Source organism: Engystomops pustulosus, chromosome 8 (assembly GCF_040894005.1).
Source record: "Engystomops pustulosus chromosome 8, aEngPut4.maternal, whole genome shotgun sequence".
NCBI lineage: Eukaryota > Metazoa > Chordata > Amphibia > Anura > Leptodactylidae > Engystomops > Engystomops pustulosus.
In genome coordinates, this window is record NC_092418.1 from 45,890,670 (window position 1) to 45,905,601 (window position 14,932).

Here is a 14,932-nt window from a genome sequence, read left to right on the forward strand (position 1 = left end):
TGATAAGCCAGCCACATGCCTCCTGTTGTACGCCAGCCACATGCCCCCTGTTATAAGCCAGCTACATGCCCCCTGTAATATGCCAGCCACATGCCCCCTGTAATATGCCAGCCACATGCCCCCTGTAATATGCCAACCACATGCCCCCTGTAATATGCCAGCCACATGCCCCCTGTAATATGCCAGCCACATGCCTCCTGTAATATTCCAGCCACATGCCCCCTGTAATATGCCAGCCACATGCCCCCTGTAATATGCCAGCCACATGCCCCCTGTAATATGCCAGCCACATGCCCCCTGTAATATGCCAGCCACATGCCCCCTGTAATATGCCAGCCACATGCCCCCTGTAATATGCCAGCCACATGCCCCCTGTAATATGCCAGCCACATGCCCCTTGTAATATGCCATCCACATGCCCCCTGTAATATGCCAGCCACATGCCCCCTGTAATATGCCAGCCACATGCCCCCTGTAATATGCCAGCCACATGCCTCCTGTAATATTCCAGCCACATGCCCCCTGTAATATGCCAGCCACATGCCCCCTGTAATATGCCAGCCACATGCCCCCTGTAATATGCCAGCCACATGCCCCCTGTAATAAGCCAGCCACATGCCCCCTGTAATAAGCCAGCCACATGCCCCCTGTAATAAGCCAGCCACATGCCCCCTGTGATAAGCCAGCCACATGCCTCCTGTTGTACGCCAGCCACATGCCCCCTGTTATAAGCCAGCTACATGCCCCCTGTAATATGCCAGCCACATGCCCCCTGTAATATGCCAGCCACATGCCCCCTGTAATATGCCAACCACATGCCCCCTGTAATATGCCAGCCACATGCCCCCTGTAATATGCCAGCCACATGCCTCCTGTAATATTCCAGCCACATGCCCCCTGTAATATGCCAGCCACATGCCCCCTGTAATATGCCAGCCACATGCCCCCTGTAATATGCCAGCCACATGCCCCCTGTAATATGCCAGCCACATGCCCCCTGTAATATGCCAGCCACATGCCCCCTGTAATATGCCAGCCACATGCCCCCTGTAATATGCCAGCCACATGCCCCCTGTAATATGCCAGCCACATGCCCCCTGTAATATGCCAGCCACATGCCCCTTGTAATATGCCATCCACATGCAGCCTTTTTAATAACAGCCTCACCCTGTCATGTACAGTCGCTGACTGAGGCGCCGGGAAGCTATGTACACTACGTAAAAACAGAAGTTTGTCTGCTTTAGCCAATCCATTCTAATCAAATATGAAGGAATATTTTGGAAGTGGTTTCCTATTAGCTTGTAAGTAGCATCCAAAATTTTGGATCTTCTTTACCGCCATATCTGAGATAGGAATAGAAGGCTAGAGGACAATTAGCTTAATTTTACATACATTTATACAGCTGCTTGACAAAGGTGTAATACACGGAAACATTGCTGTACTTGAAATACAGGCAGTCCCCGGGTTACATACAAGGTTTGTTCTTAAGTTGAATTTGTATGTAAGTCGGAACTGCATATTTTATCATTGTAATAACAGGCAGAACTTTTTTGGTCACTGTGACAATTGGATTTTAAAAATGTTGGGTTGTCATAAGAGTCAAGATTAACAATAAAGCTTTATTACAGACACCTGTGATAACTGTTACAGCTGCTTATTGTAGCCTAAGACTAATGTACAATAAATTACCAATATCCAGAGGTCCGTTTGTAACTAGTGGTCGTATGTAAGTCGAGTGTTCTTAAGTAGGGGACCGCCTGTACACTTCACCTCAACTTTACAATGACATTTGGAGCTCTGCCTGTCTTTCTCTTTATATACCAACAAGAGAACTGAACCTGTGGGTGCTGCACCCCTCTGTATCAGCTTAGACGCAGTGCTGTCTTTGAATTTCTTTTTTATTTAACCCTCTGAAATTCTTTTTCCTTTATATATTTTAGCATACCTTTGCAATAACAGACTCAATATTCGCCGGAGTAATCCACTCGTATGAGTTTGGGTTCTTTTCTCTTGAGTAGAGAATTGTTTCAGTTTTCTGCTTCTTCAGAAAAATGTCTTTGGTTCCACATTCTGTTAATAAAAGACAAATGTTGGTATCTCAGTGACTATTAAATATTTTTGTGACATACCTATCCTACCAGCTATGACATTCCATTGACCCATTGGGGCTTATTTACTAAGGGTCCGTGGATCGCACTTTTGGTGGATTTTCCAACGTTTTTGGGATTTGCGCCGCTGGGACAGATATTTAACTGGGGATTGTGTCGCACGAACAGATTTTGCCATTCATGTGACGGAAATCTGGGGGGGGGGGGCCTTTGGACGATCCGACTGATTTGGACTGAGCACAGGATTTAACATTCAAATTGTGTTGCAAGCACTTACATGCACCAGGAAGAAGAAGGTGAATTCTGGCGGACCTGAGCGGGGAAGCGACACCTGCAGGATATTGGGCGCATGATCTTGGCACAATTGTGGCACAATGCATTATCGTCGGACATAAGGTGCCATGTATATTTACAGAGCTATAGGCATGGCAGGGATATATTGTTTCACAGCAGCATACGATTTGTACATTGAACCCCTACTGCCTCATATTGTATGCCCAAACCTTAGATATATCTAGTACTAGTAAAACTTTTTTGTGCTACAACAGTCCTAGCCGTGTTACACTGCTAGCATTATCGGAAACCTCCAATAACGCTAGCAAAAACTGCAGTGTAGTACAATAGAAACCGCCGGACCGTGTTGTGAGCGGTTTGGCGTATTCATGAGGGGGAGAGAATAGGGGCAGTGACTGGCGCATGAAGCTCGTCAGTCATGGCCGCCCTATGGAGTTGGAGGGGCGGTCCAGGGATGAAGCATTGCCTTGGACCACCCCCTCATGAACACGCCTGACCACTTACAGCGAGGTCTTGCGTTTGCTATTGTACAGCACGGCAGTGTTTGCTAGCATTATCAGAGGTTTCCGATAATGGTAGCAGTGTAACACTGCAGCATCTGTTGTAGCACGTAAGCAAGTCCTAGTGCCGTTTTTACAGGTGACAGGCCCTCTTTAAGTAAGATTTAGCTGGATAGATATATATAAATAAATAATGTGTGTACTTACCTGGCTTACATATATTGAACTCTAAAGCACCGATAGAATTTAGCAGTCTTTGAATAATAGTTTTGGCCAGTGTGTTAGGAGCAAACAGAATCGGTCTCCTCTTCTCCACATGGACTTTATGAACAGAACTGTAAGGTACCAGGTTCAGGCTTTTTGTAATGTCATTATCTTGTTCCAAGTCTAATGGGATTTTACAAATGAGACAATTATTAGAGAGAGTCTTAAAATTTCCCCCACTGGAGGTTGTGCGTCCATATTTACTCAGAGGCTCTGTCCTCTTAGTAAGGCTACATTCACACTACAGTATGGAGGACTTATATACGGCCGACGTATATGCGGCCGATATACGTCCCCCATACACTACTATGGGCTCGCGGCGCCCTACGGGAGCGGTACGGTGCAGCACACGTGCGGCACCGTACCGCTCCGTAGCCCGGGAAAAGATAGGACATGTCCTATCTTTTCCCGTATTACGGCGCCGCGGCCATACATCGCTATGGAGAGGGGCTGGGGTGAGCTGCGCTCACATCCTCCTCCTCTCCCCACGCTGCCACGCTGCTCACGGCAGTGTGCATGCAGCCTTAATGTGGGTGTAAAATCCGCTATTTCCGATCTGTAGATCTGGCAGAGTTTTTTGCTTGGCAGGCATTCACCTGCCTTCTTTGCTCCGCTCCCTGACAAGCCCAAAGTGGAGAAGCCAAAAAACTGTTTGAGAAGGCATAATGCATCCCACATAGCATCTAAACAGGCATATATCATGTGTGTTTCATAGTGTCCTAATGATTTTGAGCTGAGCTGCTGCCAGTAAAAAAGAAAAAGTGCAGGCTTGGATTAACAAATCATGTATATGTATGTATGAAAGAGTCAGGAAGAATTTCGGTTGACATGTTTTGAGTGTGTATGACCCCCTTTAGTCTGTCTAAAGGAGAATGAATAATGCAGTTATAGACAGACTTTATGTTAGCCCAGAACTATTGTTAAAGGGAGGTGCAGATTTAGCAGTTGTACTTGGCCCTGGTGCCTGAGGGGTCTCAAAGACCTTTGTGCTTAGCAACATTTTAATTCCTTTGGACTATGGTGGTTTCGCCTTGTAGCCTAGGAGATTCAAGTTACTCCTCTGGTAAATGGTATATGTGTATAAAATAAATCTAATAAAACCACTACCAGTATGTTATCAAGTAGCCCAAGACCTTCCAATTAATGTTTCTTTCATGGCCTAGTGTGGTGGCAGCATCCAGAAAATCTATAATTGTATAAAGTCACGGAGAAGGAGAGTTGGGCTCTGAAATCAAGTTCTCCGCTCCTCACAATGCCCCCTTCACCGTAATTCATGTTCCTGTGTCTAGGGACATCACTGACTGGCTCCCCTGATGTCTGGTGCATGATGTCAATAACAGCTTTGGGGGGGGGGCGTAAACTTGATTTTATTTAACCAATTTACATTTCATGGGCCATGACACTCATGCGGAAAGTTTTAATCTGACAACATACTAGTCCTGGTTTATTAGGTCACTTTCTGCTGACAAGTTCCCCTCGAGTCTTGATGGTCTGAATCCTGAATTGTACTGTGCCAATACATGAAGACTTGATAATTTATGTAGCAACCAATAAACCAGTGAAGGTAATGTCATTTATATTGTGATATAATGAAAGAAGTCTTACCATCTTGCTTTTCTAAGAAGTGTTTTACACTTTCAATAGAGGCTGGATTGGATGACACCAAGCGCACACGTTCATTGCTATTCATCCTTTTGTATTTATTCTCGTAGCCTTTGACAAACTAAAAATCAAACAATTACGCTGTAAATAAAGGATTCAGAAACATTCATAGAAACCCATAAGCTTTAAACTAAGTCTAGCATCAGTTTTGACATATCAGAAATATAAATGCATTTCTCACATTCCTGCAGCATGTGGTGAGTCCCAGGGGTGGGGAAGCTGCAAGTGTGTTTATGTCTCAGTCTCCCCACACATCCGTCTCCCTCACAACCATACTGCTCAATGCATAGGACAGGAAGTGGGGAGGGAGCTGGATCAGTGTGGAGGAGATGAGACTTCGGCACAAGCACACAGGCTACTGCATGTAAATAATTTAAATAAGCGGGGGAGGGGGAAGGGAGCGTATATAAATTAAATTATCAAGCAAGTTCTTAAATGGTATATTAACCCCTTAACAACTTTTTTTGTTTTTGTGTTTCCATTTTTCACTCCCCACCTTCAAAAATCCATATTTTTTTTATTTTTCTTGTGCGAGTGCTTGTTTTCTGTGTAACATATAGTACTTCAAACTAATGGTATTTGATATTCCATGCTGCATTTGTTTGTGGGCTTGGGTTTTTACAGCTTTCACCATGTGCCTCAAATTACCAAATTTATAAAGGTTTTATTGTGTTTTAATACATTAAAAAAACTTCTTTGTTTCGGCATCTTCTGCCACTAATAACTTTTGCATACTCCGGTGTACGGAGCTCTGTGAGGTGACTTTTTTTTTTTTTGCTCCATTTTTCATTTCGGGGTTCAATGCCAGGAATAACTATTACATTTTGATAGATCAGACATTTTGGGACATTCCGATACTTAACATTTTTATGATTCTATCTATTTATTTTTATATTAGTTCTAGGGAAAGGGGGGTGATTTGAACCTTTTTTTTTTTAACTTTAATTTTTTTTATCATTATTTTTCAGATCGACTAGGGTACTTTAACCATAGCTTGTCTGATTTATAGTATAGTAGTATACTACAGTATACTGCATATAGTATGCAGTATATGTGGATTTTATACATCATCTGTATAAAAGATGAATATTGTAACAGGTCTTAATAAATTACGCAGCTTCAGGTCTTATAAAGATCAGAGGCTGTCATGGTAGCAGATAGTCTCTCCCCGATGACATCACAGGGAGCAATGACCTAAGCCAGTGGTGGCGAACCTATGGCACGGGTGCCAGAGGTGGCACTCAGAGCCCTTTCTGTGGGCACTCGGGCCATCGCCCCAGCACACCAGACAGGACTCAAAGAATCTTCCTGCAGTTCCAAGCAACTTAAAAGATGCTGCTTTCGGTCATATTTTGATACTTACTTCGCTACTTGGGACTGTAGGAAGAGGTAGAATGAGTAGACAGGGCCGAATTATCTTTTGAGGACCTCCTGCTGGCCCCACGATTTTCTCTGTACAGAGGGACACTGGAAAGAAGCTAAAATGATGAAAATTTTCCATCTTTCTACTGTGTTGCTTTCCTCAGGAGGCCAATATGATTAAAAGTTGTTGAACGGGGAGCAATAAGTTACTGCTTTAATTTTTGGTTGGCACCTCACGATAAATAAGGGGGTTTTGGGTTGAAGTTTGGGCACTCAGCCGCTAAAAGGATCGCCATCACTGACCTAAGCTAATATGGCGGTGCGTACACACAACTGGGTTAGGCAATTTTATCAATTATTATTAATATTGTTCTTTTTTGTTCCTTTTTCAAGACGGTCTGGTAATTATATATTTGGGAGACAGGGAAAGTGGGCTGTGTCTATATTCTACAAACTTCAATCTTTAGACCATTAGGGACCTGTAATGGTAGCCTTAAAGGGGTTGTCCATGTCTGCTTTCTTCCAAAAACAGAACCCCACCTAACCATGGTATGTGCTGATATTGCACCTCAGCTATATAAAAGTGTATGGAGCTTAGTTGCAATACCACTCACTACCCATGGTCAGGAGAAGAACGGTTTTTGGAGGAAAGCAGCCATGTTTTTCAAGCTGCAGACGATCTTTAATCCACTACTGATTAAATCTTAAGAAATACATTAAAGATTTTGTTTGCAGTTAATACTTCTGACTCACATACTTCCTAACAATAAAAGTTGATGCACATTGCATATCTATTCACCATAAGTAAACAAGCCAAAAACTTCTGTGATCCAAACGTTGTACATGTATGACTTGTGATGATTAACAATAGCAAATTATTATTAAAGGGAACCTGTTAAACTAACCCACACTAACTAAACCTAACTTTTAAAACTGCTATTATTGAGCAGTACAACTATCCCTGTTTTGTTATTTACCATGCCTTTAAAATTTCCACAGTTCGTTTTTAAAGTTGACTCACCCGGTGGGGGAGTGTTATCATCAAGTTTCTGAGGTAAAACTGTTCTAGTTGCCCCAGCTTTAATTTTATAAACAGCTATGGCAAAATGAAAGCTGAGCTCTGATTGGTTGCCATGGGTAACTAGAGCAGTTCTGCTCTAAGACACTTATGATAAATCTCCCCCACCATCTATGTACATTCATGTTCTTCTAACTCCTCATCTCCAACTACCTGACTGACAAGGGAACTGCTTTCTCTTCAGCCCAGTGAACTCGACACTGCTACATCATTCAGGAATGAGGGAAATGCTTGCTAAATAGAATTCCACAGGGAAGGGTGAATGAGGGGGCTGAGGGAGAAACTGGCTGCATGAGACTGGCTGAAGATAAATCAGTTTACCCATTCCTTCAGGAAGGACATGAATAGGCTCAAAGTAAAGATGATGATCGGACTCACATGAGGTTATTTGCATAGATGTTGAGTCATCTTTACAAACAGACTGTGACATTTTTCAGGCATGGGGAATAACAACATAGGGATAGCTATACTGCTGTATAATAGCAGTTTTCAAAGATATGTTAAGTTAGTTTGGGTTAGTTAAAGTGACAGGTTCCCTTTAGTTACAGCAAAGAGATTACCTGAAAAATTTGCCCAAAAAGAAAGCTTGCTCTTGAAAGCCGAGGACTGGTCTTTGAATCACTCTGTGAATACTCTTCAGGTTGAAGGGCATTCTGGGGTATTTAGGAAATGAATGTTAATAGGAAGCAATAACAGAGGGGATAAGGCATATTTATACTATTAATATATATGTAACGTTTGGATTGTAACCATAACTCCCTCCCCTCCCTGTTCTATGATAGAACAGATTACGGCAGAAAACACATGTGCTTTCAGCCACAGCTGTAGAAAGAAGTTTATTCTCTTTCATGTAACAATAACCTAAACTGTTTGGCTCTTCATGGGCATAAGTATGAATGGGACTTCCAAAAATCTCATTAATTCATCAATAATATTTCTATTTTTCCACATAATAAGAATTTCCAATCTCAAGCCACTGACATGGAAAGAGGTAAGGAGACATAACTAAAGTGAGAGTCTAGGATCCTTGGGTGGCCCATAAGCAAGGTCAGCCCTAGCACTCGGCATACCTGGGCAAATGCCGGGGCCCAAAGCAAAACCAAAAAGCAGCATATAGTTAATCCATTGAGGATGAAGGGGGCCCAGGCTGTATATATTTTATCCATGGGGGCTGAGGGGGGGGGGGGGGTCCAGGCTGCATGTAGTTAATCTATAGGGGCTGAGGGGGGTCCAGGCTGCCTATAGTTAATCAATGGGGGCTGAGGGGGTCCAGGCTGCATGTAGTTAATCCATGGGGGCTGAGGGGGGTCCTAGCTGCCTATAGTTAATCAATGGGGGCTGAGGGGGGTCCAGGCTGAGGGGGGTCCAGGCTGAATATAGTTAATCCATGTGATATATGGCTAGTGGTTGCCATCCTGACCACTGTCGCGTGCCTACCACTACCAGAATTCCTGTTGTAGTTAAGCATTTTTTTGGGTTACTATAGAGAAGAAAAATGGCATCAAACAAATCATTATACCACAATTGATACATGTTTGCAAATATAAGCCTATGATCATCACTGCACTGTATTTAATTGCATACATCTGAGCTTCATGTTCTGCATTTTACCCGGATATATCCCCAGAATGTAAATTGCAAATATGATGAGACAGCAAACACAATACAGATTCCTTTACCTTCATAGGTCGCAAGGTGTTACTTGAACCTTCAGTTTCATCCTTATTCCTTTGTAATAATTTTTGAAGCTTTACCAAATATAATTGTTGGGCCCTGATAAAAGGGGAAATTGCTTATAACAAAAACTAGTGACCGAATATTATAAAACACAATACACACTATGATATAAGGAAGGTACAGTAGGAGCCCTCTATGAGCTGTTGTGTCTGTAGAGTTTACTGTATAACAATTGTATCATATATTATTATATTGATACAGTTTTTTTTACAGACAATGCCTTAATGAACCTACAGGGCCATAGAGATTTAAAATTCTCACAAATGTCATCTTGTATTGTATTTTCTGTACATATCAGAAATGTACTCATTTTCCATTAGTTTCCACATTATTCCGTGTGGAATAATGTATAGTATTTAAAAAGGAGAGAACATGTATAGTGAAACAAAGGAACAGAACATCACTATTATTTCCGAAAAATGTACCATTCCCTTTTGCTTAATGTATGTGTTGATTTTTCGCTTCATAACAGAAGCAGATTTAAAGAGGACCTTTCACCACCCCAAATATCATAAAGTGAACATACCATCATGTAGGGACTGACACACTGATTCCCGGGGCACTTTGAATTTTCCTCCTGGCCCCCTTCGTTCCTGAGATATGAGCCCCGATGTCTGACTATTCAATCTGCTGTATCGTCAGAGAGGAGGAGCTACAGTACAGTTGGGGGGGGGGGGGGAGTATGATAATATTCTCTGACACTTTATCATATTGGGGGTGGTGAAAGGTCCTCTTTAACTCAAACATATCGCTGCATGTAATGTGTAATGTGTATGAGGTCATTTACAACCCTCAACCCCTCAGGGGAGACCTCCAAGCAGGTCACTGGCCAGTGACCTGTCCTCTGTGTGTGGCTACACAGCAGAACCACTAAACTGCAGTACTCCAGTACCAGTAGACCTGCGGGGGAACTGATATGTTTTTCAATTCACTTAAACATATTTCTGCATATTGCTGTTTGATCTGGATCCTCTAAAGTGGTTGTTTAGCTTTAGAAAAATATGGCCGATGTTGCGGTAGAGCTCCACTACAATAAATGAGGAACATTTATTGCACAAAACTTGTAGACAGGTGATAATTTTTGGAAGAAAGAAACCATATTTGTTTATATAAATTATAACAAAACTGTATTACCGGTAGCTTTTTTTTTAAAGGTGTACAGGCAGTGACAGTGGAATACAGTGTGGGTCACGAGAGATGTAAAATTCTTGAGGTGACTGCATTAAGCTATTTTCTCCCACCCAACTTACAGAACAGTAAAGGGGATTACAACAGGATGTCTGTATGCCCCCTAGATACCAGATACTAATACAATAAGACAGTAATAACCTGTGACATAAGAAAGGATGCAAAACCATAAACCCATAGGTATAGCATGTGGAGCAATAAATGAATACTATATTTAGATGAAGCCATAGCCGGAGTGGTGGATCAGTGCTGTCACTAGGCAATAGTTTGTAGATCTTATAGAACCGTTCTGTCATCAGACCAACAACAAAACATAACAGGCATAGAGTGAAAAAAAATAGTGGGAGGCGATCGATGGAGGATGAAAAGCAACCATATCTTTCAAATCCTCTTAAAGTAAGTAAAAAGTCACAGATAGGAATATTATGATAAATCTCACACCTGCTGTAGCTAGGAATAGTTCCAAATTCCAGGTTTCTGTCAGTAAATGGATCCATCCTGGCACATAACCACTCATATCTTCCTTGATGCATAGTATCAAGGACATGGACAATCTCATCACATTGTACAGACATTGTGCAGCTGTCCAAATGGTTAGAAATGTTTAGATTCAAACGGATATAAAATGAGTCTCCAGAACGAATTTTTCCTTCTTCAAGATCTTTAACCAGTTTGCTATAACCTGCAAAACCAAGTACAAGAATAAACAGTCGGATAAAGGTCCATAAAAGCCACTTTATAAATGCCTGTTTATGTCCTACATAAAAAAAACAAACGTAAAAGTCTAAGAAGCTTCAGAAATGGGAAAAAAATATCTTGAATTCTCTCTACCTTCTTCATTTAATTTATAGTGCACAGTAATAGGTCCTTTACACCTCTGCATTGCCCAGTGAGCTTCTTCTTTTGTACTCACATCCATCAGAAAAGATTGTTTTCTTCCTTTAATGTATCCATCAAGCTGCAAAAATAAAGATAATTTGATAGTTTAATCAGATATGAATTTAATTTCTCGGAAAATTTCACACTTCCCCCTTTTTTTTACATCTGGGAACTTCTCTCCAATAAGTAGTACAAATGAGTTTTTATTATGAGTTATTTGATGTAACGTTAGTGTGTTCTGATGCATGTTTCAAACAACCTGTGATGGAAGGTTTTATTTTCTTTTTGCTACATTGAAATGTTGTTTTCTTCATTACGATCAACGAATACTGCAGAAATACTGTGCCGGAAAACATATACCAGAAAACAAAACAATGGGGCACATTTATTTGGCCATCCGCTGAAGTTAACAGAAAGTGCATTGTCAGATGATTATGCACTCTTCCGCGATTCACTACGATCATGCGTCTGATATCCTGCATGTGTCGCTCAGTCCGAATCAGTCGGAATGCAGCTGCGCCAAAAAACGATTGTGAGCTCCACAATCCCAGCGCAGACACCTGTTAAATACCTGCCCAAGCCATGTAATCCCCCAAAACGGCTCACAGTCCGACAAAAGTGAGTAGCGCAAACCTTAGTAAATGTGCCCCAATGTCTCGTTTGCAGACAGAGGAATCCTTTTTGCCTTTATCTGACCAGTATATGTCACTCTATCTTTCCATGCTGCTACCTCCTGCTGAGCGTCATATACGCTTATAGCAAGGGCCATGGGGGACGGATGTAACATATTGCATCCACGTCTGGCTTTCCCTGGATGCTGCTGATGTTCATTCCTCTTCCTGCTTTCAGTCTATGATGTTTTGCATTCAAATATTTATATTTTACAACTTTATAGACATTACTTTATTACAAAATAGGTACAGAAGTAAAAGCTAATAGAATATTGCAATAAACCCCAAATTTTGATCTGATGTTGGAGCCAATGTTTATATGAACAGCACTGGATAGCCTTCAAACCTTTTAAAAGTTGTAGTATAATAAATGCTAAGCTCACCATTATAAGCTGCTGTCCCTTCTTTAGATGTGCCTTTTCTGCTTCGGATCCTGGCTTCACTGAATTGATAAAAATGCCCCTTTCATTACCACCAATCAATGAGATTTCTGTCATAAGATTATCTCCATTCACTATTGTATAGTTCACGGGTTGATTCATGGTCCTGATCCGTCCAGTTAAAGTTACAGATGGGCGAAAAGGTCTGCAACAACAGAAATAGTCCTACTATAAACGTCAAACATAAAAAGTGCTTTATATTAAAGGGTTAATGGTGCACTACACGTCTGGGTCAACAGTGGTTCAAATTGATCAAAGTGAGGACCTTTGCTCCATCATCACCAGAACCTGCCTGAAGAATCAAAATGCGTCACCATTTTATTAATAAATGTCCGTTTACATCACCGATTTGGATCCTCGCTTTGATCAATTTGAACCACTGATGACCCAGACCATGTAGGGGAACACTATCCCTCTTTATTTCTCCGCCATTATACATTGTATCTTTTGGACAACTTCACCTTGCCCAAGCAAGGGAGGCTGCAACAAATACAAAGGTTTCCCCTTCTTTGTATACCTAGCTAATTTAACTAGCCAAAATAGGTGAGCAATTTTCTAACAGCACCGCGAGGCAACGCTTTTCTTTATGTATGTTATAGTATCAACTATATTATACAATTCTGGCAAAAAGAAATGTTTCCCTATTTGATCTGTATGTTTTACATAACAGTATATAATAAATAAATATGCAACTTACAAGGCCTTAAGCACTACATCAACTCAGAAGTGATCTCACTACGTTTGTCTTTATGTAATTAAGAAAACTTTAACAAGGTAATTATAAAACCTTAAGAAGCATTGGATGGAGGGGAGGTGCAAACAATAATAGAGCAAGAAATGAGCAAGACATGGGACATCACAGGACGTTCTTAGCTCTGTTTCCCATGGTCAGGTGATGCTGTGCATTGGAACCTTTATCAGGGTAAGTAATATGGGTGACCTCATTAGGGTCTTATACCAACCCCGTTAAAGTTTTCTATAAGTGGCCAATCCAATTAATAACAAAAAAGTTGAAATGGAAAAGCCATGTGTGAATTTACACCTCAAAAATCAGTAACTCATAGGGGGAGATTTATTATTGAGTTTCTAGGATCTTTTTGGCGGCTGATAATCCAAAGGCAAAATATGTCCTTGGGGGAGTAAATCTGGGAGAGTCCCTTGTTGAGTAGGACCGGGGGGTACTAGTAGATCATAAATTAAATAACAGCATGCAATGTCAATCAGCTGCCTCTAAATCCCTAATTCCAGCAAGATCTTGTCATGTGATATGGACTCTCGCCATGGGGATGTAATATTACCACTGTACAAATCATTGGTCCGGCCCTACCTGGAATATGCTGTCCAGTTCTGGTCTCCGGTCCATAAAAAGGATGCCCTGGAGCTGGAGAGGGTTCAACGAAGAGCCACAAAAATGATAAGGGGTATGTAGTTTCTCAGTTATGAGGAAAGATTAAAACAACTAGATTTTTTTTACTATGAGAACTGTCAATCTGTGGAATAGCCTGCCTCAGGTGCTGGTACAGCAGAGAGCTTCTAGAAGGGTCTAGATGCCTTTTTAAACCTAAATAACATTGATGGTTATGTTATATAGAATTGTTTCCCATAAATCTCTTCCTCATCCAATCCCTTCACTTCCTTGGTTGAACTTGATGGGCATGTGTCGTTTTTTCAACCGTATAAACTATGATACTATGATAAGATTTCCTCCTTCCTCTTATCGGTTACCCAACCCTTCTGTGTAAGCCCTTGTCGACGTCTTTTGTTTGATTATTTTGCCTTACTGTACAGTATATTGTTTCTACTGTATTACATTTTGCTTAAGTTATTGTATTTATTATTCAATTATTTCATTTTGCTCTTGTTTTCTTCCTTATCCTGACAGTTACTTGATGGTTTATATAAACTTTCATTTGTTTTCTTTTGTTTTTGGAACACTTTTTTGAAATGCTTCTGGTAACGAGACTAAGCGACTATTGCGTGTTGTACTCCTTTCATTCCTTTATTTTATTATCTATGATGTTCCCATATGTGTACATAATTACATCTTTTATATGTTATCAAATCAATAAATATTTACAGTTGAAAAAAATAGTTGCATCATGATTTTGGAAAGCAGGATTTATGAATTGCAATTTTTTTGAAAAGTCACAATTATTCCAAAAAGAGATTATAAAATTAGACTCTGTCTGGGCTTTTGGGTCTTTGGACTCTGATCTCACTTTTGTCCTAGTCTTTTAGAGCTGACCTTGCTCCATCTGAGATAGTCCCAGCGAAGGTGACCACTGTTCCATGCTGATGTTCCTGCAACCTCACAGCATTCACTGTCGCCACAGCCAGCCAATCTACAGCCGCCCTGCTAACCCTCCAAATGAAGGCGTTTACTGCCATCCTGCTATTTGCTGCTGTTCTATGCCTGCCAATAAAGGAACCTTTAGTTGTTATAAGAATTTGTTCTACTGTGTCTCCCTGGCCTGCTGCTACCATCAGGGGCCTCACTCATAACATCTGCCGGGGATTAGTCACATAAACTAGGAGTATCCCAAGGGGAAACTTTTACTGAGGCCTCCCCCTCTTCTTGCTTCTCCTTGCTGGCGCAGACAGGTGTAGATGAGACCTACAACAGAACCAAGGAACTAGATTACTACTCCTGCGGCCTACATCTGGCCATTCCGGGTTCCAGTATCCTGCTGCATGGCGTCAACCCTGGTGGAGATTTTGGAATGTGCTTGGGATCGCGGGTGTGTTTTAT

At 41.4% G+C, this 14,932-nt stretch overlaps 1 protein-coding gene across 2 annotated transcripts in view; it reads right to left on the minus strand.

Annotated features, from left to right (window-relative positions):
- CARD11 (caspase recruitment domain family member 11) overlaps positions 1–14,932 on the minus strand; it is a 53,644-nt gene that overhangs the window by 3,687 nt on the left and 35,025 nt on the right. For both annotated transcript variants that reach the window (XM_072120819.1, XM_072120820.1), the window contains exons 15-22: positions 12,127–12,328; positions 11,025–11,151; positions 10,635–10,875; positions 8,948–9,041; positions 7,829–7,921; positions 4,772–4,889; positions 3,110–3,289; positions 1,946–2,070 (exon numbers count right to left, since the gene is read on the minus strand). In XM_072120819.1, coding sequence (XP_071976920.1) covers positions 1,946–2,070; positions 3,110–3,289; positions 4,772–4,889; positions 7,829–7,921; positions 8,948–9,041; positions 10,635–10,875; positions 11,025–11,151; positions 12,127–12,328 — 1,180 coding nt within the window. The remainder of the gene's footprint in view (positions 1–1,945; positions 2,071–3,109; positions 3,290–4,771; positions 4,890–7,828; positions 7,922–8,947; positions 9,042–10,634; positions 10,876–11,024; positions 11,152–12,126; positions 12,329–14,932) is intronic.